The sequence below is a fragment of the Trichomonascus vanleenenianus genome (genome assembly GCF_965637985.1).
Source record: "Trichomonascus vanleenenianus strain CLIB 3782 genome assembly, contig: TRVA0_034S, whole genome shotgun sequence".
Classification (NCBI taxonomy): domain Eukaryota; kingdom Fungi; phylum Ascomycota; class Dipodascomycetes; order Dipodascales; family Trichomonascaceae; genus Blastobotrys; species Blastobotrys vanleenenianus.
The window spans coordinates 137,849-162,044 of record NW_027481853.1 but is presented as its reverse complement, the minus strand read 5'-3'; the positions used below and the strand labels follow the sequence as shown (position 1 = coordinate 162,044).

General features: G+C 47.7%; 9 protein-coding genes across 9 annotated transcripts; 7 read left to right on the top strand and 2 right to left on the bottom strand.

The window, feature by feature from the left end:
* Positions 1–70: 70 nt before the first annotated feature.
* TRVA0_034S01618 (cytochrome P450) lies at positions 71–1,630 on the top strand (the record flags this gene model as incomplete). Its single annotated transcript, XM_076686236.1, has 1 exon — positions 71–1,630. The coding sequence occupies one exon, from the start codon at positions 71–73 to the stop codon at positions 1,628–1,630; it is 1,560 nt and encodes a 519-aa protein (XP_076539594.1).
* Positions 1,631–2,053: 423 nt separating this feature from the next.
* NUP188 (Nup188p) lies at positions 2,054–7,001 on the top strand (the record flags this gene model as incomplete). The annotated part of the gene is made up of 3 exons (XM_076686235.1): positions 2,054–2,082; positions 2,130–2,724; positions 2,775–7,001. 3 exons carry the CDS (start codon positions 2,054–2,056, stop codon positions 6,999–7,001), a joined length of 4,851 nt encoding a protein of 1,616 aa, XP_076539593.1.
* A 177-nt stretch (positions 7,002–7,178) lies between these two features.
* Positions 7,179–8,210, top strand: TRVA0_034S01574 (uncharacterized protein; the record flags this gene model as incomplete). The annotated part of the gene is made up of 1 exon (XM_076686234.1): positions 7,179–8,210. One exon carries the CDS (start codon positions 7,179–7,181, stop codon positions 8,208–8,210), a length of 1,032 nt encoding a protein of 343 aa, XP_076539592.1.
* Positions 8,211–9,199: 989 nt separating this feature from the next.
* On the top strand, positions 9,200–10,195 carry TRVA0_034S01552 (uncharacterized protein; the record flags this gene model as incomplete). The annotated part of the gene is made up of 1 exon (XM_076686233.1): positions 9,200–10,195. One exon carries the CDS (start codon positions 9,200–9,202, stop codon positions 10,193–10,195), a length of 996 nt encoding a protein of 331 aa, XP_076539591.1.
* A 710-nt stretch (positions 10,196–10,905) lies between these two features.
* On the top strand, positions 10,906–12,246 carry TRP1 (phosphoribosylanthranilate isomerase TRP1; the record flags this gene model as incomplete). The annotated part of the gene is made up of 1 exon (XM_076686232.1): positions 10,906–12,246. One exon carries the CDS (start codon positions 10,906–10,908, stop codon positions 12,244–12,246), a length of 1,341 nt encoding a protein of 446 aa, XP_076539590.1.
* Positions 12,247–12,963: 717 nt separating this feature from the next.
* On the bottom strand, positions 12,964–13,836 carry IPP1 (inorganic diphosphatase IPP1; the record flags this gene model as incomplete). The annotated part of the gene is made up of 1 exon (XM_076686231.1): positions 12,964–13,836. One exon carries the CDS (start codon positions 13,834–13,836, stop codon positions 12,964–12,966), a length of 873 nt encoding a protein of 290 aa, XP_076539589.1.
* Positions 13,837–14,639: 803 nt separating this feature from the next.
* On the bottom strand, positions 14,640–17,279 carry RSN1 (Rsn1p; the record flags this gene model as incomplete). The annotated part of the gene is made up of 1 exon (XM_076686230.1): positions 14,640–17,279. The coding sequence occupies one exon, from the start codon at positions 17,277–17,279 to the stop codon at positions 14,640–14,642; it is 2,640 nt and encodes an 879-aa protein (XP_076539588.1).
* Positions 17,280–21,642: 4,363 nt separating this feature from the next.
* Positions 21,643–22,674, top strand: PPH3 (phosphoprotein phosphatase PP4 catalytic subunit PPH3; the record flags this gene model as incomplete). Its single annotated transcript, XM_076686229.1, has 1 exon — positions 21,643–22,674. The coding sequence occupies one exon, from the start codon at positions 21,643–21,645 to the stop codon at positions 22,672–22,674; it is 1,032 nt and encodes a 343-aa protein (XP_076539587.1).
* Positions 22,675–23,165: 491 nt separating this feature from the next.
* MAF1 (RNA polymerase III-inhibiting protein MAF1) lies at positions 23,166–24,147 on the top strand (the record flags this gene model as incomplete). The annotated part of the gene is made up of 2 exons (XM_076686228.1): positions 23,166–23,171; positions 23,242–24,147. 2 exons carry the CDS (start codon positions 23,166–23,168, stop codon positions 24,145–24,147), a joined length of 912 nt encoding a protein of 303 aa, XP_076539586.1.
* Between the last annotated feature and the right edge of the window lie 49 nt (positions 24,148–24,196).

Genomic DNA, 24,196 nt, shown 5'->3' with positions numbered 1-24,196 from the left:
CCGATGCTTGTGGGGATAACCACCCTGAGGTATATAATCTAGATATTGGCGAAAAGGTGTCCGCATAAAAATGGATGCCGTTATATGCTTAATTGTCATTATTGGGGCCTCCTATGGCCTCCGGATTATCTATCAATGGCTTGACGAGCGATCAAAGTGGTGCGAGAATCCGAAGAGCGCCAACCTAATTCAGCTTATCATGAGACCTCCAAAATTTAGTGATTGGAGAGCATTTGGTCTCTTCTTTAAGGAGCTAGGACCGACTTTTCGCTACAGGTCGCTATTCTATAATTGGATTCTGACCACGGATCCTGAAAACATAAGGGCGGTTTTATCGACTCAACAAGCCATTTTTAACTTAGGCCGGAGACCATATCAATTGGAGTTGCTGATTGGCGAAGACGGTATATTTGCTGCGGAGGGCCAAAAGTGGCAGCATTCGCGGATGTTGCTCAAACCGCAGTTCATCCGAGAAAACCTGTCGCACCTGAGCATGCTTGAAAATCATATCCCTACTCTTATCAAAATTGTGAGACGGTACAATGGCCAGCCGTTTGATTTTTCCGAGGTTATCTGCCGTTATACTCTTACGGTGGGGTTAGACTTCCTTACGGGGACCAATATTGGGTCTCTAGAGTCGTTTATCAAGCACCCAGATTGGTCGATATACGGTGCTTCGAATACTGATTGGAAGGAAAACATTCCTATAGACTCAGATGAAGGGAAGCACCGGTTTGTGCAAGCCTTTGAACTTGTACAGCGTGACATGAATTCGCGTGTGGTATACCCTCAGCTAATATACTGCTTTCTCAAAACAAAGAACGTGGAAAAGGCAAGCACAGTAATCCACTCCTTCATTGATCACTTTATTGAGAGAGCTCTGAATGCTAATCAAGACACAATTGAACAGTTGCGAGCATCCCACCGGCATGTACTTCTTTATCATCTTATCGAGCAAAACAAAGATCCGCGTTTCCTGCGCGATCAGCTGCTGAGCTTATTACAGGCTTCCCGTGAAACCACGAGCTCGTTGCTCATCTGGACATTCTTTTATCTGTCACGCCATCGACGAGTATATGAGCGTTTGAAAAAAGAAATCCGCACTCAGTTTGGACCTGGATCGCAAGAAGATGTTCAAAACATAACCTTTGATTCGATTCGAAAGAACCAGTACTTGAGGGCCGTCGTCAATGAAACTCTCAGACTGGCTCCGGGAGTACCATTAAACTATCGTCACGCTGCTCAAGATACAGTGCTGCCTACAGGAGGAGGTGAATCTGGAAAGTCACCGATGATGATCAGAAAGGGCCAGCCAGTATTTTTCAGCACTTATTTCCTGCATCGCCGGAATGATATCTGGGGAGATGATGCTGAAGAATACCGGCCAGAACGCTGGGAAACGATGAAACTCCCTTCGTGGTCATTCTTGCCCTTTGGTGCCGGGCCAAGAGTATGCATGGGCCAGCAGTATGCTTATACGGAGGCATTCTATTGCATCGTTCGACTGCTCCAAACATTTGACCATCTTGAGTGCGGCGATTCTAACCTAAGTGATTCACATGACTTTATAAAACTCAAGCGGATGAACATTCTACAGATACAGGGCGGTTGCAAAATCAGATTCTCGTGAGCATGTTAAATGCATTTTTCCCCGAGATCTGTTCTATTATGAACAAGTTTAAAAAATGATTAATTGACGATTACCACGTCTATTCCTATCTACAGTATGTACACTGTATTTGATAGGGGTTGCCGAACTTGATCGATGTTGTTTCTTGTAGGCCAATTGATAGGCGCAAACACACCAAGCAATGCCCTTAAAAGAAAATCTTTTACTCAACCTTTCTATACAAGCAAACGTCTATAATGATATTTTTCAATTTTAGTTACAGTTTTCTGAAATGTTGTTGGCCCACATCAGGTTTGTACCGGTAATGATCCGACCTGTCGCACGGGAAGATGGTGATAGCGGACGCGCGCCCCCAACCATCAAAACAGTGAAATTTTGAACTCTGTCGCGTCGGGATCACACCTAAGAGGAGTCGCTCACACCATGGAGTACGATTCAAATGCGCATTTATGGTAAGCAGATGGCATTGGAAGAAGGATAGATTGCTAATTGGATATAGGACGTTTGAAGCCGCGTACTTTGCGTTGACGGATTCCGCCAACCTATCGAAGCACACCTTAGACTGTCTGAGCCGGTTTTTTGATCTGTACAGCGGCCAGATCCAAAAGTGCTACGATCCAGTGCAGAAGAGGAATGATACGTCACAGAAAAAGTTTGACATTTCGTCGACAAAGCTGCGCAATGGGGTGGAAGTCGGCAGTTTAGACCCCAAGGTCAAGAAAGATGCCGAGGAATTTTCAAAAGCACTAGATATCGATCAAATGGAGGCCCTGCACGTGGTTTATTGGTTTGCGAGGAAAGGAATACTGAATGATGAGAAACGACAATTACATTATGCACGACACTATCTCTCCGAGAGACGGTATTTGATCAAGATTGTGATTGAGCTGTTCTTGGACCGTGTGAGCTCGAAGAATACCGGTACAACAGATCCGGTTCTTATTAAACTCGACAAGATTACCCGCCAATACTCAACAGACATTCTAGCCAATGAGGCCTTTTTCTCTGATTTGATTAAGCATACCGCGACATACTTTAAGGAGCCGGTCAAGGATATGGACGATGATCAGTTGTTATCTTTGGTGGTTAAGGAGGTGAGTTTTAATTTCTAAGGGTTTATACTCATACTAACATGTGGTATTAGTCATCTATTTATCACCTACAGCTTTTGGATCTCATCTTCCAGAGTGTGACCACAGTTATTCCGGTAACTTCAGACGCATTGCTCAACTGGACGGACCTTATCATAGACACCGGATTCTTCCAAATAGATCCGTCTATTCCCCAGACAGCCTCCTGGAAACGATCGGTGCAAACATTGTGTAACCTTATAACGATCTCGTTCCTTGATCTGCAACAGGATTTCAGTATTGACGGTGCAGCGGATGCTTCTTATATCAAATCTCCCGAAAAGTTGAACAAAGTTAACACTGCATTGTTTTCTGCACTAGAGATTGAGGACTATTCACCAGTTGTCATCACATGGGGCGCAGTTCTGCATAGGATTTCGCTGAGGCTGCTTGAGGTGCCAGACTCGTCGTTTGACAAGTTTCTAACCGAGTGCGGTATCGACGCTAAGAACGACAACAAGTATGAGAACATGAGCCAGCATGCCGGAAATATTATGGCCAAGGCTCTGGACATGGGTGCTGTTAACCATCTTGCGCGGATGCTCAAGACGCTTCCCCAGAGGCTGGAATACGCCACCGTGTGCTGCGACGTTCTACAAGCAATGCTGCCTTATATTACGATGAATGACTCCGTAGCCAGTGCCATTGAGTCTGTTCTATCAACTGTTCCTGGACTGGGCGATACGTTTTTCGCAGACGCCTTTGCCGAGAAGGCCCTGGTGCTCTGTCGAGCCAAGGTTCCAATTGCCATCACCCCGTTCCTTAAGCTCGCTCAGTCTCTCGGGCACGGTGCGTTCGAGTACCTTTACGACATGAAGACTTACATGCAGGAGCTGCCGCGTACTTTCAGAGACTATGATTTCATCCTTGATAAGCCAAATATCGTCCAGCTGACTTCACCACTGGTACTTTTCGAACCGAGAGAAGATGGCTCAGGAGGCATTATCCTGCCTCCAGGATCTACTGGCGAGATTATCCCGAGTGGAGGGACCCAGACGGTAGTTTTGTGGAACCTAGAATATAATGGCTGGTCCTTCCTGGGTCGAATACTGGAGCAGGCTCTGGCCATTTCGCTAACGTCGTCATCCGATGCGGATGCCCTGCCACTTGAAATTATCAAGCTTATTAATAACACACTCCCTCAGCTAAGTGAGTCGCGCGCAATTGAACTGCTCAATGCATGCTCTGACGGACTGGGTCAGATGGACATTGTGGAGATGGTCACGAAAATTCTTGACGATGCTCTGTATAGCCGAGACTTGGAAATGTGCATTGCAGGGATTGATTTCCTGAGAGTACTCACTGAGTTCCAGCCCCATAGAGTATGGCCATATGTCGGCCGAAGCAAGCTACTCGAGCGAAATGGGCGTGGTGGGCTCGTAGCGACTATCCTCGGCGCAGTAGAGATTGTCAACAACAAGTACGACTTTACTATTGCTATTATCAAGTTCGTTAATGCCCTTGTCAGGGATGCAACGCGACGGGCACTGGACGGAACTGTGTCTCAAAAGGTCAAGCGGGATGTGCTGCAAAAGTTCACCGAACATTTGGTTAACGTTTATGAAAGCTTCGCATACTGGCGATATACTGTTACCGTCCAGAGAATAGAGATTGCCTCGCTCATTCTGGAAACGTTCACCGAAATCATCTTCTCTTCATACCGTGTGGCTGCACCAAAATCCCATCAAGCCACTAGCGATATTGAAAACGATGAAACTAAGGTCACTGCAGTGCTGAATGATGCAGCAAGGACTATCACTGGACAGTTCCTGAGCGGCAACGACATGTCGCTTCGAACGCTCCAACCACTGCTGGGGGCTATAGAATCAGCGGCACGGGCTCCGGAGGCTCTTGATAGCGACAACTGTCTCAACGAGGACGAATTGAGCTACGCTGAGGCAACCCTTAAGTTCTGTAGCCTCATGTTGAGAGTGCGCTCGCTGTTACGATTACCGCTTTCGGTATTGGATAAGAAGCTTTTCGCGCACTCACCGGACCTTGCATTGGTATTCACTCGGTATCACGCCCTTCATGCATCTGTGGTAGACGTTCTCGAATCAATGATTTCTGGGTACTGTCCTGAGGACCAACCATCTCTGCTGGCACATCTCGGTACAGTGTACTCGCAAATGCTTATTACAGGCATGGCTGGCGCTATTCAAAATGATCTCGAGTCCGACGTGACTGTTGGCAATATTTGTACGTATTTCTCGGCAATCCTTGACAGTCAGCAAGAAGGCATGTCTATCCTCCTCATTAGCGGCAAGGATACGAGAAATACCTCCAATAAGGTGGAGTCAGTGGTTTCTCTGCTCACCATCTTGGAGGAGAAGATTACTGCCAAGGGCAACGAAATACCTCCGGTGCTCGCTGATCAGATTTTGGACGCCATTGCACCGGCGCACAGCAACTGGAACATGAACAAACGCCCGTCGCCTAAGGACGCAGATAAGACGCAGTTCACCCAGGCGCTAATAGACATTATAGACACGGCGTACAAGTCTTGTTCTCCATCTGCGAAGCAGAGCCTCCAGCGGCTCCGCTCAGATGGGTCTCACAACCACATCATCAAAGCGGGTCATATTAATGCTATGGCCGCCAAAGCTATTAGAATTTTGTCCATTGAGCTCTACAAAGATAGCCAGAGTGCTGGGTCTAAGCAATTTCTGGAGATGCTCAAGAAAGAAACAAATTTGCTGGACTATTCAAAGGCATTCTTGGCGGTAGGCGGGTTCCGGCCGTCGCTTCATGGCAACCTCCAACGCAATTTTGACTCCAAATGGCCTAATGGCAGGCTTCCCAAGTTCATGAAGTCCAATTTACTGACCAAGAAGATTTACGGCATCTCGTACGTCTATGACCTGTGGCTGTTGGATTCTGTGCTGGCCTACGATGCAGCGTGGCACAACGGGTACCGGTTCGAGGTCATTGAAGCAAATGTGAACCTCTCTTATGTTGATTCGCAGATTAACCTCATCAAGGCGTGGTGCTTATTTGTAACTTCGCTAGTGCTTTATGGATCCAAGGACAAGAAGGTGCTCGAGCTTAGCCACGAAGTGGCAACACTGGCCATTGAGTACAATCTTGAAGACGACCTGTCTATCCCCATTTTCCAGGAAATCTGCTCGTATCGTGTTGATCTGTCCTTCTTCATTATGTACCATCTGTCCAAAACGGGCGTGGATAAGAGCGAGATTGCCGACATGGAGAAAGTTTTTAGCTTGCTGGCCGACAATAACATTGGCTTCCTCACTTCGGCACTCTCCAGCAACCCGGAAGACCCTAAGATCTACCGCCCACTATTGAAGATACTCAACCTTTATCTTGATGAGTTCACGCGGAATAACAAGACGGACACCCAGCTGCTCCAAGACGTTCATGGCATTCTAGATGTGGTTGTGATTAAAGGCATGAAGACGGTGGTAGCCGCCGCGCGCAACAACCCTGCCATCGGCGCTGTCGAGGACATGATCCAGATTACCATGATTTTGAGAAAGTGTCTCAACGTCAATGGTGTTTCGTCGCTCTATCCTAACCTGGCTATGCTCATGGCCGACAGCGGATGCGATCGTGATGCTATGAGTCTCTTTTCGCTGGCTCATGAGCTCAAAGTGACGGGACCTGAGTACCAGCATTTCGATCCGACCGTATACGACGAGCTGACACTGCTATACCTGCTGGAATGGCTTAAAGTGGACGCCATGGCGGACCACTTTGTTATGAATGGCCTGCTTAGTGTGCTTATTGAGAGTCCCATCTCCAAGCTTATCCAGCACGGACGCATTGTGGCTACGACCGAGCCACGGCTGCACAGCATTTGGAGCAAGGGAATCATTACCATTGTTCTGGAATTGCTGCGTCAGTTGGGGACGCGAATCGTACCTGAGGTTATTGTCTTTTTGAACTTCTTTGAGTCTCAGATTGATTCGACATTGAAGTCCTGGGTTGAGGGAGTTCCGGCAATTACACTCTCACTCATCAACGAGACTTGGGAGATCATACTGCTCTATGACATTGTCCACAAACTGTGCGAAGCAGACCAAGTACCGCAGATTCCTAAGATTATCAACAACAGCGATCTTGTCGAGGCTCTCGAGTATCTTCTATCACATCAAAAATACCTTGCTTCCAGAGTAGCGGTGTCCACTCCTGAAGAGCAGAAACTCGACGCAGAAGATGCGCTCATGAGCCGAGTCATCGACGAACTTAACGACCTGCGAGAGTTCCTCGACTCTGAGTAATCTTGTTTATTTAACTTTAACGTGTTCTAATCTTTTCTTCAAACCATATTATCGTGCATATTACAGTTCATACGTGTCAAAAAAATTCTGTACCAACACTACTGCCCTCTTCATTAACTCTTTTCATTAGATCTAAGGCATTTGAGATACCAGAGCCACAACAAAAAATATGTAGCGATGGAGGTCTCGCTAACACTCCAATCGAAACCACCGGCTCCCTATGTCATGGACATGAAATTTACTGTCCAACAGCATATTGCCCCTCCACCTCTGCCCGAGTTTGAAGATTGCGGTCGTGCTTCAGATGAGAGATTGGAAGAGGGAATTAAGCTGACGTGGATTGAAAGGAGCTTGCGTCATCCTCCTTTGGCGGGAGAATTAGGCACGGGTACTCTAGATTTGGAGGTGGTTGATACATTCAAAGTTGGGGATGGCCACAATGCACAGGTCTTTATTGTTGAGGCTCGGTCTGCATTGGAGAATATCCAACCAGGGCAGAAACTAGTAGCGAAGGTGTATGATCCTCTTTATTTGAACGTCGATGAAGGATATTTTGACCCTTTTTACGTCGTGGATGAGCATTACAGTCGAGAAGTACATTTTTATCATGAATTCTCTGATTATCAGGGAGGTCTAATACCCAAGTTTTATGGATCCTTCTCTTTGGATCTACGCATCCCGGAGTCCTTTCTTAGGGGTATTGATAGTCAGGGGTTGAAAACACGTCAAGTCCGGCTTATATTGATTGAACTGATACCAGGTTCATCGATGTACCAGACAAGTCCAAAGGACTTTACACAACAGGCCCGTCAACAGATGATGAAGTCGGTGATTGATTTTAAAACTTTGGTATACCAGCGGGGTGTAACGCTAAATGATTTGTGGTCAAGAAATATTATCGTCACTTCATCGGAAATTTCACCAGAACGAAAGCTAGTTTTCGTTGACTTTGCCATGATAGTTTTTCGCGACAGCATATTGCCAAAATCTACCAGAGTGAATAGGTATATCGGAACATATGTCTCGCCACTTCTGCGATGGGATAGTTATATGGTGGAGAAATTCAATGACTGGATCGACTGGCAGTGGAAGCCTTGGCTAGATGCTAAGTATGCTCACACTGAAAAGTTCATCACAGAGAAAATGCGAGACCGTTTCAAGCCCAGATTTTTTTTTATATACCGTACTACCGTATGTAGCTATCATTGAGCTTCTCATATCCAGTATTACCCCTTGATAAGACGCCTGCATCGTGGAACATCTGGAAGGGAGGCGGATATGCGTAGCCGGCCGACATAAATATGCATATTTGAACACTAGTTATAGAATTTATCGATAATTGAGAGGGCGAAATGTGAAATGATACCGTATCGATGTGTATCTATCTCATGGAGTCGCTGACTGCGGGGGGCACTGGCCTTGCCGTCATCGAGAAACCTCCTTCCCTGTCTCGTCGAACCGCTGTTTAGTACTACCGGTACAGTAAGCACTGAATTACTTCAATACCAACTTCGGTCCATCAGGCGTAGTTCAGAGTGCCTTTCGCCTCATAATCCATATACAGTGGTCCTTGATTTTCAATCAGTTTTGATATATTAAGTAGCCCAACACTGTGAAATCGCGTTCGCACTCGCCCTTAATTTCTACACTGCTGTCTGTTACAGCATATTTTTGTTTCAGATCTGCGTAATACTATGCTAATTTGAGACATGAATAAGTTATGTTGGCCCCAATTTCAAGTGGGGGAGAATTCCTTGTGGTATTTTAATCAGTAATGACGAAACGAATCCGCTATCATATGCCTGATTATGTATCGGTCGTTAGGTGTATTTTTATCTGTCCTTCTCCATCTTTAAGTTGTATTCTACCGTGGGTGAACACTTGAGCCGGGCAATTTTCGCTCAAGTAAGCTATCGCTGAACGAGAAAAGACCCTGGCGTGATCATAGCCGAGTCCTTGGGCCGAAGTTGCCCTCTGGACTCTGCCTATCTTACAGTCGGTTGGCAGCTGACTGGGCGTTTTTGTCACTGGGTTGACAGGTCCGGCTTTCGTAACAGAGCAATGTCGTTCCTTTAAATTTAAGGTTTTATTGTACCGTCATCAACTTTACATAACATTTAAGGCGTTTTCAGATTTCACAACCACAGCAGATAGCTTCTAGCTTGGAGGTTCGATGTCAGGCGACAAAAACGTATACCATGGATATCCCGCTAACTCTCCAATCGAAACCACCGGCTCCCTATGTCAAAGACACAAAATTTACTGTCCACCAGCATGTTGCCCCTCCACCTCTACCTGAATTTTATGATTGCTGCCGTGCTCCAAAGGACAGATTGGAAGAGAGACGTACACTCACGTGGATTGAACGTTGCCTGCGCCATCCTCCTTTGGCGGGAGAATTAGTCTCGGGTACTCTAGATTTCGAGATCGTTGATACACTCAAAGTTGGAGATGGCCACAATGCACAGGTCTTAATTGTTGAGGCGCGATCTGCTTTAAATAGCATCCAGCGAGGGCAGAAGCTAGTAGCGAAGGTGTATGACCCGCTTTATTTAAACGATGATGACGGATTTTTGGACCCTTTTCACGTCGCTGATGAGTACTACGGTCGAGAAGTACATTTTTATCACGAATTCTCTGATTATCAGGGGAGGCTAATACCCAAGTTTTATGGATCCTTCTCTTTGGATCTACACATCCCGGAGTCTTTTCTTGTGGGGATTGATAATCAGGGGTTGAAGTCACGCCAAGTTCGGCTTATATTGACTGAACTCATACCAGGGTCGTCGATGTACCAGATAAATCCAGCGGACATTTCACAACAGGCCCGAAAGCAGATGATGAAGCTGGTAATTGATTTTGAAACTTTGGTATACAAGCGGGGCGTAACGCTTAATGATTTGTGGCCAAGAAATATCATTGTCACTCCATCAGAAATTTCACGAGAGCGAAAGCTAGTTTTCGTTGACTTCGCCAGTATTGTTTTTCGCGACACCTTAATGCCAGAATTTCCCGAAATGAATTGGTATATCGGAACATATGTTTCGCCACTTTTACGGTGGGATAGCGAGATGGTAGAGAATTTCAGTAGTTGGATCGACTGGAAGTGGAAACCTTGGCTCAACGCTCAGTACGCTCATACTAAAAAGTTTATCACAACGGACATGCGAAAGGATTTCCATCCCTATTTTTGATTACGGTATACCGCTGCTACATGGAGGCTATCATAAGCTTCCCAAATAATGCCATTACGTACCATCTCATTGTATATCTCGCTTTTAATATGTCCCTGTATAGGTATTGGAACGACCTTTCCGTCAATAAAACGTCTGTGCTTTGCGGAACATCTGGAAGGAAGGTGGGTATGCGTAGGAGGTAAGTCCCTTAAATACAGTAGGTAGCCGACACAAATATGCATCGTTCACTTCTATCGAATTTTATAAACTAATCCTGCGTGAAGGTCCTAAAGTAATATGGTAAAGATATATACCGGTAGACTCTATTATAATAAAAGGCACTTACCACTTACTACTATTAGGATATTTGCAATGTTCGGCAGCATGAGATACATCTCAAGTCATCTGTTGGACGATCTTTCCATTGTTGCTTGTGTTATTGTTAAGTAACAGGTATTTACATGTTTAATACTCGATGGGTACAAGAACAAACATATATAGATGTACTTAAATTGTCGGTACATGATATCTCTACAGTATTGCCACTACAACGTGCTAACTAAGGTAATGATTATAACGCTACTAATGGCTCCTAAGGCAGTAGCGCTCGTCCAAAAATCGGTACTGGTCTGTCTTACTAACGTCATCCAGCTCAAACAGTGGGCGGTGTCGGATAAATTCAAGTGATGCCCCGACAAATCAACCCCGAGAAAAAAATTAGATCAACCATGCAGACGCAAAGCTTGCTAGGGGATCAGATTAAGTACCCCGTCAAGGAGCAGCAGGCCAGGCTCCAAAATGCAAAGATATTCGGATACATCGACAACTCGATGACCGACCCGCAGGAGTTCCTCAACTTGGCATACCGCGGGGCTGAGGTGCTCCTGGTCGACTCTGGCGTGGTCTTGCAGAACCTAGCGGTCCGCAGCGCCATCAATAAGCTCGCCAGGCGGCCAGTGCTGCTGTGGGTCAAATCACAGCGTGAGTACGAGCTCGGGTATCTGCTAGGCGAGAGTGTTGAAGCCGGCATCAGCGGAGCTGACGGAGTCATTCTGCAGCCTGCTGGTCTGGCGAACCCTCAAGCGGCCAGTGGAACAATCCAGAGGTGTCGGGAGAATGGTATGTCCAGTGTTGTTGAGGTGGACTCGCTGGAAACTCTCGAAGCTGTCCGGCAGCTTGAACACAAACCCGACCTCATCTTCACTTACGACGACTTCATCATTGAAGACGACGACATTCCGGGAATCACCCATGTGCATTTGAGTTCTGAGGCTGATTCCACTGGGGCCCGTGTCATACGGTCTCTTGAAGAGCTTCCGGAGGCGACTCTCGAGGCACCGAAGCACTCTCCGCTGGTTAAAGTGTGTGGCATCCGCAGTGTAGAGGCGGCTAAATGCGCTCTCGACAGCGGAGCCGACATGATTGGCATGATTTTGGTGCCCAACCGGGCGCGTACCGTCGACATTGTTACTGCGAAGAATATATCCCGTTACGTGCGGTCCTACCAGCGCGAGAGCGACCAAATTCCGGCGTCTACTACCGACTACGGCGTAGCCAATATGTCTTTGGCCGAGGCCAATTCACACATTATGCGGGATATCACGCGAGAACGGCCAAAAATTGTAGGGGTGTTCAGGAACCAGACTCTGGTGGAGATTCTGCGGCTACAGCGGGAATTGGAGCTGGACGTGGTTCAGCTACACGGGTCTGAGCCCTTGGAATGGTGTAGAATGATTCCGGTACCGGTTATAAAGCGGTTCACGCCCAACACAGCCGAGTTTGAGTCGAGCTCAGTGCCAGGATACCATAATTTCAGTCTTTTGGATAGCGAGCTTGGTGGTGAAGGCAAGCTGGTTGACTGGACTGCTATTTCGCAGCAGGTTAAGCTGGGAGCGCGATTTATGTTGGCTGGCGGGCTGACTCCGGAGAATGTCGATCAGGCTCTGGCCACGCCTGGGGTGTTTGGAGTTGATGTCAGTGGAGGCGTTGAGAGTAGTCCGGGGGTTAAAGATCTCAGCAAGATCCGCAAGTTTGTACAAAAAGCCAAGAGCTGCAGGGTTGGGTGTTAATTTGTTAGAAGTCACCATTGATCTTGACAGAGTTGTGTTTTTGTTACTATCTGATTGATTCTTTTTTTTTTTAATTGGAGAATTCTTATGGATGTGCGCATAGTTGAATTGCATGATAGAATTGCAGTCAATTGGGTTGAGGAGTGTTGTTAATTATCTATTGACAGATTGTGTTATACTACCGGCATAATTACCAGGGATTGCATAATTTCGTTATTCGTTTTCGGGTCGAAGGGGGGGGGGGGGATTGCTTAATTGACTAACTACTTTTATGTTGATTTGGTTCCTTCTTTTGACAACAGTGATCCGGATATCAATTGTTACCCCGGTACTTCAGGTGGAACATGATTGGTCGAATGAAGTTGTCATCAGTCGAGCATTGAGTTAGTCACTTGGCCCATGACTTCATTTTTTGACTTCTGACAGTGGCGTAATACTGAATATCTGCATTCAATTGGATAATCAACAATTCTGAATTTCTATGACCACATAAAGAAGGAGGTAAGACGCTTTGGAATCAAATGTGCGTCGTGATGTGGTTTACTGTGCTTTCGGCAATCAACCCTGACTTGCTTTACAGAAACAGTAATCCAGAAATCATTTGGCCAATTGGTCCATGACTACAGTTGATTCGCTTCTACCATTCAAATCAATGAAATTGTTAATTTCCGTTTATACACATTCATTTACAAACTAACCAAGATGAAAAAAGTGGGTTTAAACAGAAGCACCAGAGATGAAGAACCACTTGTCAATAGACTGGTCAATTGGAGCAGCTGGAAGCTCCTCGTTGGCCGGAACATTGAGCGACTCAACGTTCTTCTGAGCAGCGTGACCCTCATGAGTAGTGTTCTCAAGAGCAATGTTCTTGGTGTTCTCAATCTTGCCGTGGAACAATCGCTCCCAAGCCTCAGCACACTCTCGGATAATGTCCTCAGCGTACTTCTTGTTCTTGCACTCACCAGAGAAGGCAAACTGGTTCTCTGGCTTACCGTCAGGAATCTTGTAGATTCGGAACCACTCGTTAGTGGCTCGCAGAAGACCTGGGAAGTGTCGCTCCACATCCTCAATATCATTAACCTTAGAAGCGTGTGGATCGTTAACGTCAATGACGATGATCTTCCAGTCAGTCTCACCCTCATCAAGCAGAGCCATGACACCAAGCACCTTAACCTGCTTCACCTGACCAGTGTAACCAACAGCCTCACCAATCTCGCAAACGTCCAATGGATCGTTGTCGCCATTGGCCTTGGTCTCTGGGTGAACAGCATTTGGGTCCTCCCAAGTCTGAGGGAAGGCACCGTAGTTGTGAATGTACCCGTGGTGCGGGAAGCAGTTTCGCACAAATCGGAGCTTGCCCTTCTTGGTGTCCTGGAGAATTGGGTTCAATGGCTCCTCCTTGCTGATCTCCAGCTTAGCGTTGGTCCATCGTGGAACCTCGACCACCATGTTGAGAATGGTCTTCTCAGGGTTGGCGTAGAGTGGGATGTCGTGGAAAGAGGAAATTGGCTTGCCATCCTTCTCGATGAACACTCGGTGCTCCAGAGTGTATGGAGCACCAACCTTTCGAATGGAATACTCAGAAGACATTTGTGTTTGCGTGCGTGTTGTCAAGAGTCAAAAGAGGTGATGCGTCTTGTTGGGGCGAGGCTTCCAATGAAATTTCACCCCCTCCGGTGCCGGCCTTTTTTACCGTCCCGGAATTCTTTCACCCCTTAAGGGCCCCGGGTTGAAGAAGCACGTCATTCTCGCGTATGTGCCAGGGCTACGCGGACGAATGGGTTGTGCGCTACTGCATAAATTAGAGCTTCTGCCTGCCTGAGAACTCCCTGATAGTGCTAACTATTGGGCTATTGAGAACAGCGATAGCGGTGGGGGGTATCACGCGTGTACAGAGTTCAGCCGCATGAGCCGCAAGCGGCTCACCCCTTCCGTATATCTCTTGTGAAATTGCTCCAAGTTCGGCTTGTGGTTTTTGTAGGACTGGCATGGAAGAACATAAAGACGAATGGACTCTTTTCATCATGTTTTGCTCTATTAAACTGTCTTGGAGTATGGTAGTGGAAAGCCTTGTATTCAACGGTATGTCTCTAAGCTAACGTTAGACGTAGCTGCAATTACAGTATTATTAACAGTTACAGTACTATTACAGTATTATTAACAATTTCATTATCATTATAGTATTACAGTACTACAGCAGACGTAAAGATACAGTTCAGACCATTAGTACCAAGACTCAATCACGATACCCTCCGCGAAGCGGAGCTACGGGGGTCTGGGGGCTGGCCCCCAGGATCTTTAGAATAGATAGCTCGAGGAAGGTAAAAACAAAAAAAAAGATTAACAATTAAGAGAGAGAGAGATTACATCAGTAGACACAAAAAAAGGCAAAATCAGTAAGTAATTGGGGCACTCCAGGTTGGAACCAGGGCATCGTTAGAAGTCTCAATGCGGGCCTTCTTCTTCTTTTCATTAATGGCAAACCACGCATGATCATCATGAGCATCAACGTTCCGATCGCTTAACAACTCGACCTGCTGCGTACTCAAGCCATATGGATCTCGCGGGAACCACACAACCGGGTTAGTATCCGTGATCGATGGGTGGCAGAACGCCTTGGCCTCCTCCTCATCGCTGAGCGGAGGAAGCGGCTGGTGGTAGAGATCAGGCAGGAAGTCACGCGAGATTCGCTCGGGCGTCAAGTACTTGTACGGCTGGAAGTAGCGAGCCATCATGCCCACGTGCTTCGTAGCCTTCTTAGTAGCTCCCCGGAGGCCAGTGTCGTGCTCTTCGTCGACAATTCCAGGGTCCTTTCGGTCAACGCTGTTCTCGGTGGAGACCTTCTCCATACCGGCATGGTGGCTGATAGCGTTGGTCGAAGTGCCCTCGCCAATTGGGTTGTCAAATGGATCACTTGGGGCGGGCGAGCTGCTCTTCTGCTCGGCAGCAGCGCTCATGAGCAAATCTCGCGGCAGCGCCTGCTCCAGTGGCGCAAAGGCAGACTGCATGTTGACCTGGACAAACACAGTGGCACCAATGAGAATGGCCTCAAGCACAATCGGGCCCCAGGCTTTGGCCACGACAAATAGACCAAGCAAGCAGATCTCACCAATGTAGAGACCAACAAAGGTCTGGTAGATAGCTCGCACATAGTACATGCCTCGGCCCTCGGTGGGCAGGGAAATGAACATGAGGTTGTGCAAGTAGGCGATGTAAATGAGGCCAAACGTCAGGGCGGCGAAAACAACCAGAATCGGCGCAATAATGGAGTACGTGATGGCAATGACCGCCAAGTTAGTGTACACGGGGAAGATGATACCCCAGCCGGGACCGCCAATGACGTTCCATCGGTTCCAAATCTTCCGCGGAGTCTTATCGAGAACAAACCTCAAAGCGTGGAACAGCACAAGGGTCACAATCTGCAGCAGCATAGCACCACAGGCTGAGAACCCTTGCAAAAGGAAGTAAGAAATGTAGAAGTTCGACGCCTTGGGAAGGTTACTGGCCAGCAGACCCATAGCGCTGGTAGGGTCGTCTATAATCTGCTCCACAACGGCAGTGGCACCCGAGGTAATCGTCGTAACCAAAAACACCTGGATAACCTGGAACGCAAAGTAAGCCTGCTGTGCGTAGTATTCAATGAGAGTCCCCGTTGGGTAGCCGGAAAGCATACCCATAGCTCGAATGAAGGGGGGTAGAAGGGCCATGAGAACAGCCAGCAGAATAGTTGGCAACAGCGACGAAATTAGACCAAACAATTGTGGTGGTAGGTTGTACACAAACTTGAGCCACGGCAGTTTCTGGGTCAGACTATCAATGTTGGACAGGGCACCGACAAAGGCAACCGGGACGGCCCAGAAGATGACAAGCACACAGATGACTGCAGCAGCACCAGTAGCTCGAAAGAGCCGCTCCCACCACAAAAGTCGCAGATTGGGCCAGAAAACGTCGTCTGGTCGCACACCAATGTATCGCGGTGCCATTCGGAACGCCTGGTGATGTGCTAGTGTCTGGAAGGCAAATTCGGCCTGAGCCTGGGTCTCAAACAGTACAAACGCCGAGTTGAGCGGCGAGAATTTGTAGTATGCGCTCTGGAGCTCGGCGATTTCGGGGTTGAGCTTCTGGATCTCGGTACTGGCGTGCTCAATGGTGTCTACTTTTTTGCCAATGATGGGCTTGAGCCGGTAGGTGGGGCGCTTTTTGGGCGGTACGTAGTCGTTGATGTCGGTAGACTCAATTGGGTTGCCTTTCTTCTCGCTCTTGAGCCGGGTCTTTACGGCTTTCTTGAGCAGATTGGTCTCAGCGCCCTCGATTTTGTTGGCCAGCTTGGCCCGCTCCTTGACCTTTTTGTTGAGCTTCTTGAAGTTACGGTTGATCCAAACGTTCTTGACACCGTCAAACAGGCTGGTGATACCCTCTACGCTCAAATACTCCTTTGGGACCGTGCCAATGAGAATCGACCGCGAGCTGATTCGGTTCGAGTAGAATGGTGAGGTCAGGACGGCCTGACGCACCGCTACGTAGTAACACACTTCACGGTACAGTGTGAAGATGATGAACCCGTAGAAGATCCAGCTCATGAAAACATGAGCGTAGTACCGCTTCGGGTTTTGCACGTTGCCAAACGCCAGAATGTCGAATCCCGTCTGGCTCTGGCCCTGCGGAGTGCCACCGCCAGTAGCATTGACGGGTAGCAGAATGGGATACAGCACAACGACGCCGACCATCATGATCATGGCAATTGACCGCATGTACCGCAAAAAGAAGTATCCATCAAGCCCTGCGTCACGCAGAATGACCGAGTCCGGGCGAGTTACGAGGTCCGTGAACCACCGGAAGATGCCCTTGGCCAGCGGCTTGGGGCGGCTCTCGTCAGGAATCATGGCAGCCTTAGTCCTCGACTGATAGATCTGCGGCTGGCGCGGTCGCAAAAACAAGAATGCGCCAACCGACAGGAGGAGAATGGCAACGTTGAACACGACCGCGTCCGCCACGGCGGACGAGGACGACACGTTCTTGCTGCTATTCGCCATATTTTCAATGCCGACCGCTAGGGAGTTATCTCTCTCAAATAAGTAGACTAGTGTCTGAGCGCGTCTTACGACTTCGTCAGAGTATCGTGCAATGTGTCCCAGAATGGTGAATAGAATGTCCAGAATGAAGGGCGGCGAGGCGGATTTTTTTTAACAAATATTCACGGAGGGTCCAATGAATACCAAGCAAAAAAATCCTATATTACCTTCTCCTGTCCAAAGGGGCACGATTTCCTCTACACTCTGTCTTAACGTTAATTCAAGAAAGAAGTAAAAGAGAAAATAAAGTTTGGGAGGGAGAAATTCAGCGCGTAATATAGGAAAAAACGGCGGTGCCTGGCAATTGGAATTTTGACTGAAGCAATTGTCCTCTGATCTGGTGATTCAGAAGAAGAAGAGAATGTGTTTTTTCCCTGTCTCATGTCCTCCAGTGCCCTGGCTGGAAAGGGGGAGGGGGGTTATACGGCAGGCATCCCGTTGTTATGGTAACACACGCCTTAATGCGTGCATGAAACCCCGAAGAGTGGTTGCCCGATATGGCAGGACGCACGGCGGACCCTGCCAAAGCCCGCAGTAATGTATGCGCGCGCACGCGCGCGCTCACCCCCTCTGGCGTCTAATCGCCACAGAGACTGTGTTGCCCCCGTGGAGACCAGAGTAAGAGATAAGAGATGACTTCCAAAGGCCATAGTTATAGCTATGGTAGTACCGTTGGCTCGCAGAGCAAGAACTAAACACCTATGACGACAGTAAAAGCTTCATATCATCATCCCTGATTCATATTCTGACGCAAATGCGAGCCGCAGCAGGGCTAACAGGCGGCCGCCTTAACAATCTGTAGGCGCAATACATATGTACCTGTCATGCACGAGAGGTGTCTAGCCAAATGCTGACTCAATTTGTCGTGCTGAGGCAATGGAAAGAATGCTCGATTGTCAGCGAGAAACATTTACAAATAAAAGAGAAAGGATTGACGCTATTTTTGAATAGCGACCCTACGGCCTCCGAGCGCGCGCAGACAAAGATAGAATCAGGGGGAGGGGCCTGCACGTGCTTGTTCCCAAAACGGAAGTCCGCCGCCGGGTGCGGTGAGACCCTGGACGCATGGAATTCCAGATTAAATTAAGCTCACGTCTGCCCACTGTGCACAGCTCGGCTATTGTTACTCTGTCTTATTGTTCGTGTGATCGATGAACTGCAGAATGAGTGGTTTCTTGGGGGCCAGCCCCCAAACCCCCGTAGCTCGGCTGCGCCGAGATTGAGAGGCGGTTGGTTATTTTTTGGAGGTGGCTGAAGCGAGCACAATTTGCTGTATGCAAGTAAATTGAGATCTTTGCAGGAGTCTAGCACCTTGGATGTCTGAAGCTCCTATCTGTGCCTAAGAAATATCGTCGCTGTCGACGTAAGCTTTCCAGGCGCAGTGTTTTATGCATGTCATCGTGTCTAGCATGCAGCTGTCACTACTATATGTACTTTCCGTGAACTCCAGTACACCATTGCATCTTTATCACGCAGTTACCCAGGGTAAATGCTTCAATTACCACATGTACGGGAGTCAAATGAACCATGGATAATATATATGATCCCTGTGCGCCCTGGGGTATCATTTTTTTCTGAGTGAAAACTTGCATGTCTCAAAAGAACTTTCTCCTTAACTCCATTACCGGCATGATATCGCCCTGAAATAGAGGTAGATGACCTACGATATACGCTGTGTAATTCCGTAATCGCATACAGTACTCTCTCTCTCAAATAAAACGCACATTCAGGGGAGAATATATACCAAATGAATTATTTGCGAGTTGCTATTCCTATGAAGTCAACAATCTCTCCGCGAAGCGGAGCCACAGGGGGGTTTGGGGGGACTGGTCCCCCCATGAGTACTTCGCTGTTCTAATGTACTTGGGGGCCAGCCCCCAAACCCCCTTGGCTCCGCTACGCGGAGGATACTGTAGCCAACATCTTTGGCATCTCTTGATCAGGAGTACCTGCTGTACTAGGGTTCTTTTAATTACTGATACATCATGTACTTAGTAAGACGTTGCGGCATAGAATAACTTCGCATCTCTCGAGTGATTACAGTAGCAGCATTGAGCCGCGTCTACCATATGCCTGGCCCGCAAAAGTGGAGAAATATATTGCCCCGGATAAAGACGAGTTTAACCGTTTAGATATTATTCTGACGGCGTGAAGCATCATGGGTAAAATCAACTCAAACCCGCTCCCCGTGAAAATCCAGATTCTGCGAAAATGACGTTTCTAAGCCACAAGCCCTTGGGTATATATTTCATCAGTATGAGCCGAACTTTGCATCCATTGAAACCTTCGTTATCAATCTCTATGAGGGAGACTCTGGGAAACGAATAGAAAAAGAGCCATAAAACTTGGGGATTTGCCCTCTCTGAAAATGAAAGATCTTTATAGATGTACTTTGCGAGTGCAAAACTTGTCTTCGATATAGAAAGTGTCAAAGAAGCCGTCATTATCGCCTATCTACAGTACTAGAGCTTTCTCACAAAATTTTTGCCCTCTTTAGATATTTGTAAATCATATTGAGCTTCAAAGACTTTTGAATTGGTGCCCGTACCCCCAACTTTCAAGGTATCAAGGACCGGCAAATCAAGTGTACAGGAGCCGACCTCATCTTGAGCAGGGATTTTCAAAGTCTATTTGTCTTCCTTCTCTCTTTGGAGATATGGTTGGTATTAAAAAAAGTAATGGGGAAACGGTGATGGCGTATGTGCTGCTGGACTGTAAATTTCATGTTCATGATATGGAGAACAGGAGAGATCTTCAGCTTGGTTGATTTGGCTATTTCTTCTTTGCTAAGATTGCTAAATATTACATGCATTGGAATTAAATTTCTTCCGCAGAGAGAAGTACTTCTATGGGAACGCTTACAACTTGAACTATCGGTAGATATCTCATTTCCCTTGGCAAGCTTTCAGCAGGATCCTATTTGGCGCCGTTGCTAAAAGGATAGTGTGCAACCAATGTGAGATGTTTGCCCATCCTAGTTGCAGCGTCTACTCGGAGCTTTTGACTCCTTGGCTTAGCGTTAGCACAGCTCCTTCACCGCTTTATATTTTCTGTTAAAGGATATCTATATGGCCCTTCAAATGCAGCTGACACACACACTACATTACGATTGTTAAATTGCTTGACGGATAGCAACCAATACGTACTAAGCCAGCCCGCTCAATTGCGTAGGGACACGCGCTAATCGGCAATTTACTGTCGCCAGTTCCACATGAATGGAGTCCGTGCCGTCTCTATGAAATTCAAAAGCCATTCCTCCAGGAGGCAAGTAAAGAGTCGACCAGCCGACGATGCTTGGCACAAAAAAAGGCCCAGAGTGTCAAAGAGCCAGCGCCAAGTGGCAGTCAACGCACATAAAGATTGAGCACAATAGCCGGTCGTTATAACAAGTTTTGTATTCATTTGCCAGTGAGAAGCTCCGGACAGAAATAATTGTTAAAAATATTTATATCAGCGGTTGGCATTAAAATTTCAAAGGCAATGTCCTGATACATCCTGCCTACGGCTAATAGATATATTTCGATAAACCGGTAGAGCTACATGCGCCTCAGTTTAAAACTAAAACGCACAATAGATCCTGCTAAACCAATTGCATAGGGTAATTTATAAATAGTAATTCGTTGTACATATTGGATTAAGTTACGGTAATGTTCGTTGGAGAGAATATTTCACTGTGGCACTCAGTGTCCCCTAGTGACTAAACATTTCTGAGTCTATGTAGAACACAGGTGCAACATTTTAAAAGGTATTTCAGAACTAGAATAATCTGCGGGTCGAGTTAATCAGACTTTCATACCTAGTTAGTGAGCTTTAGAATTACCATCACAATCACGCGGAACTCTCAGCCACACGACTGCTGAAATTACTCACCATTCGTAACATTCACGCGGTCTCCCCACGTTTCCCCAAATATGCTGCTTTACCCAAAGAGTCATAAAGTGGTAGCTATTAGCCCATATATGGATGCTGAGAGCCACTTTTTGTTAACCAACCTTTCTCTACAGGTGGTACCCAGTACAGTGTACCCTGGTAACCAATACTGTAGTGCCTGTAATGATTTATACTACTGGTAACTTGAACAACTCATTCTATTCAACATTTTTTAAACAACGAAGGTTACAAATAATAAACGCTTGTCTCGCTAAACTATGTCAACTCGTAAACAACCCAAAGTACGGTTACCCAGGGGTAAAATGGCGGTGGTGGTGGGAAGTTCGCTCCCACACATAATAACGCGCGAGACCCGCGATTTTTTTCATTTCACGGTACAAACGGGACGCGGTGTTTGCGGGTGGCTCAAATTAACCCCAATTGATCCCCAACGATGAGTACGGTCGATGAAATGATAGATCTCCTTAAGGCGTGTAAGCACGTGCCAGAGACTCTGGTGCGGCAGCTCTGCCTCAAAGCCCAGGAACTCCTCATAGAAGAGAGCAACGTGCAACTGGTCCCGACTCCAGTGACGATCTGCGGCGACATCCACGGCCAGTTCCACGACCTGCTTACTCTGTTTAGCATAGGTGGCGAGTGCCCGTTTACAAACTACCTCTTTCTCGGTGATTTCGTCGACCGGGGCTTCTACTCCCTCGAGTCTTTTTTACTGCTACTGTGTCTCAAGGTACGGTACCCTGATCGTATTACGCTGATCCGCGGCAATCACGAGTCACGTCAGATCACTACGGCCTATGGATTCTACGATGAATGCGTTCGGAAATATGGCTCGGCGTCTGTGTGGCGTCTGTGTTGTGAAGTGTTTGATTACCTGTCCCTGTCAGCGTTGGTAGGGGGTCCTGGCGGCGTGTTTTGTGTTCATGGCGGACTTTCGCCGGCGATCAAGTCTTTGAACGAGATTCGCCAGATAGACCGCAAGCAGGAGGTGCCACACGAGGGTCCCATGTGCGATTTGTTGTGGTCGGACCCAGATGATACTATGGACGTCTCGTCTCCGCCAATTGATGAGGCAGATGGTAATAAGCGGAACGAGAAGGATGGCGGAGCGGATGCATTTGATGCCTCCTCTTCGCTAGCGGTCAAATCCTGGGGTGTGTCCCCACGGGGAGCGGGTTATCTATTTGGCCCGTCTCCGGTGCACCAGTTTAACCACGCAAACAATACGTCGCTTATTGCTCGGGCACACCAATTGGTTCTTGAAGGATACAAAGAGATGTTTGACAGTTCGCTAGTGACTGTTTGGAGTGCACCAAACTACTGCTATAGGTGCGGCAACGTTGCAGCTATACTTAAGATCGACGACCAATTCGAACGGACATACCCTATTTTCGAAGCGCGAGACACTGACATCTCGGGAGACCGCATTGTGCCCATGAAACGCCCAGTGGCTGAGTATTTCTTGTAACTATTGTACCGCTGGTAGATGGAGCTACGCGGGGGTGTCTCTCTCTCCACCAGCCAAGCGGCACCATCCTTTTTCTTAGCCCTTTGGGTCTCACCAACACGAAACACACGTCCCGCTGGCCTGCATCGCACCCACGAGGAAGAAGAAGATGAGGAGCGGGGCTTGCGCCGCATGGGGTGAGGCTGCTTTCACGTGACCCAATGCATCACGTGTGCATGAACCCGGACAGAAGGAGTCCCCAACGTGCGTCGGCCTAATGCGGTAATTGGGAGGAAAGCGCGCGCCCCACCACCTTGTGTCCCTTCATTCCCCTCCCCCGACATCTGCCGATGACTGCATCCTGACACTGTCCCTTGAGCAACGAGTTATATTGGCCCATTTCTTTGAGAAGAGCGTGTAGAATCGCGTGAACTACGACTTAGTCCCGAGGCCTAATAGTGAATCCTTTTTTATTTGGCTGAAGCCCCAGAAATAAGCCGGATTTACTGATAATGAAAGTAAGTACCACCATGTGCCGTGGTATGTGGGGGAAGGTTGGTGGGCGACGTAAGAGCTAACAGCTTCCAGTTCGTGAATAACATCCCAGAATTCCAGAAGCTGAATTCAGCGCTGCAGTTCGAGACTGCGGAGGCCAAGATTACCGGCGGTATTGACCTTTTTACCACCAAGCCAGCCGGAACTGATAAAAAGTTATACAAGGCGCTAGACAAGCAGCTCTATTCGCTGCATCAGGAGCACATTCAGCAGCAGCTGGACAGCCTGACCTATCGAAATCCGCTTGTAGAGAATGATTTCATGCCCTCATCGGCCTCTCCTCCTTCGGTCTCTATGTATCTGGGAAGCCCCCCTCCGCATCACCCGACCTTCACGGCGGGCCGGGGCCCCAGTCTTGCGCAGAGTCTTGACTCCCGAGGGGCTGCGTACAGCGAGAGTCCGTTTGGTCCTCTGGACCAGCCGGCGTCGCGAAAGACGTTTGCGTATCTAGTGTCTGTGCTCAATGCGACGCACCCAGACCATGATTTCTCGTCTTTACAGCCCGAGGACTTTACTCGGGTGCCCAACGCTGTCAAGGTGATCAATGATTTCAACAATGTGCTGTTTGGCCTTGGCCAGGCGGTCCCTCCGGGCATGTGGGACGCATTGGACGAGCAGATTGACCTTCGAGACTCGGTTATTTACGCTCACACGCCTCCTCAGTCGTTCCTCGAGGACGAGCCGGGTACTATGTGGTCGCTTATGTGGTTCTTCTACAACAAGCGCCGCAAGCGAGTGGCTTATTTGCATATCAGAGCGGTTAGACACCATTTGAGTCCGCTGTTGAATGTCATGGAGCTGGACTCGAGTGCCAAGCAACGCCGCAAGAGCAGTTTTGGCGAGTACGAACTGGAAGATCCGGATTACGACCTTACTTATTCTTCTGATACCAATTCGATGGATTACGAGGTTGTTGGAGGAATGGAGATGGATGAATAATCCCATGGAGATGATTTGATGAGATGACTACTATTTGATTTTTTTTATT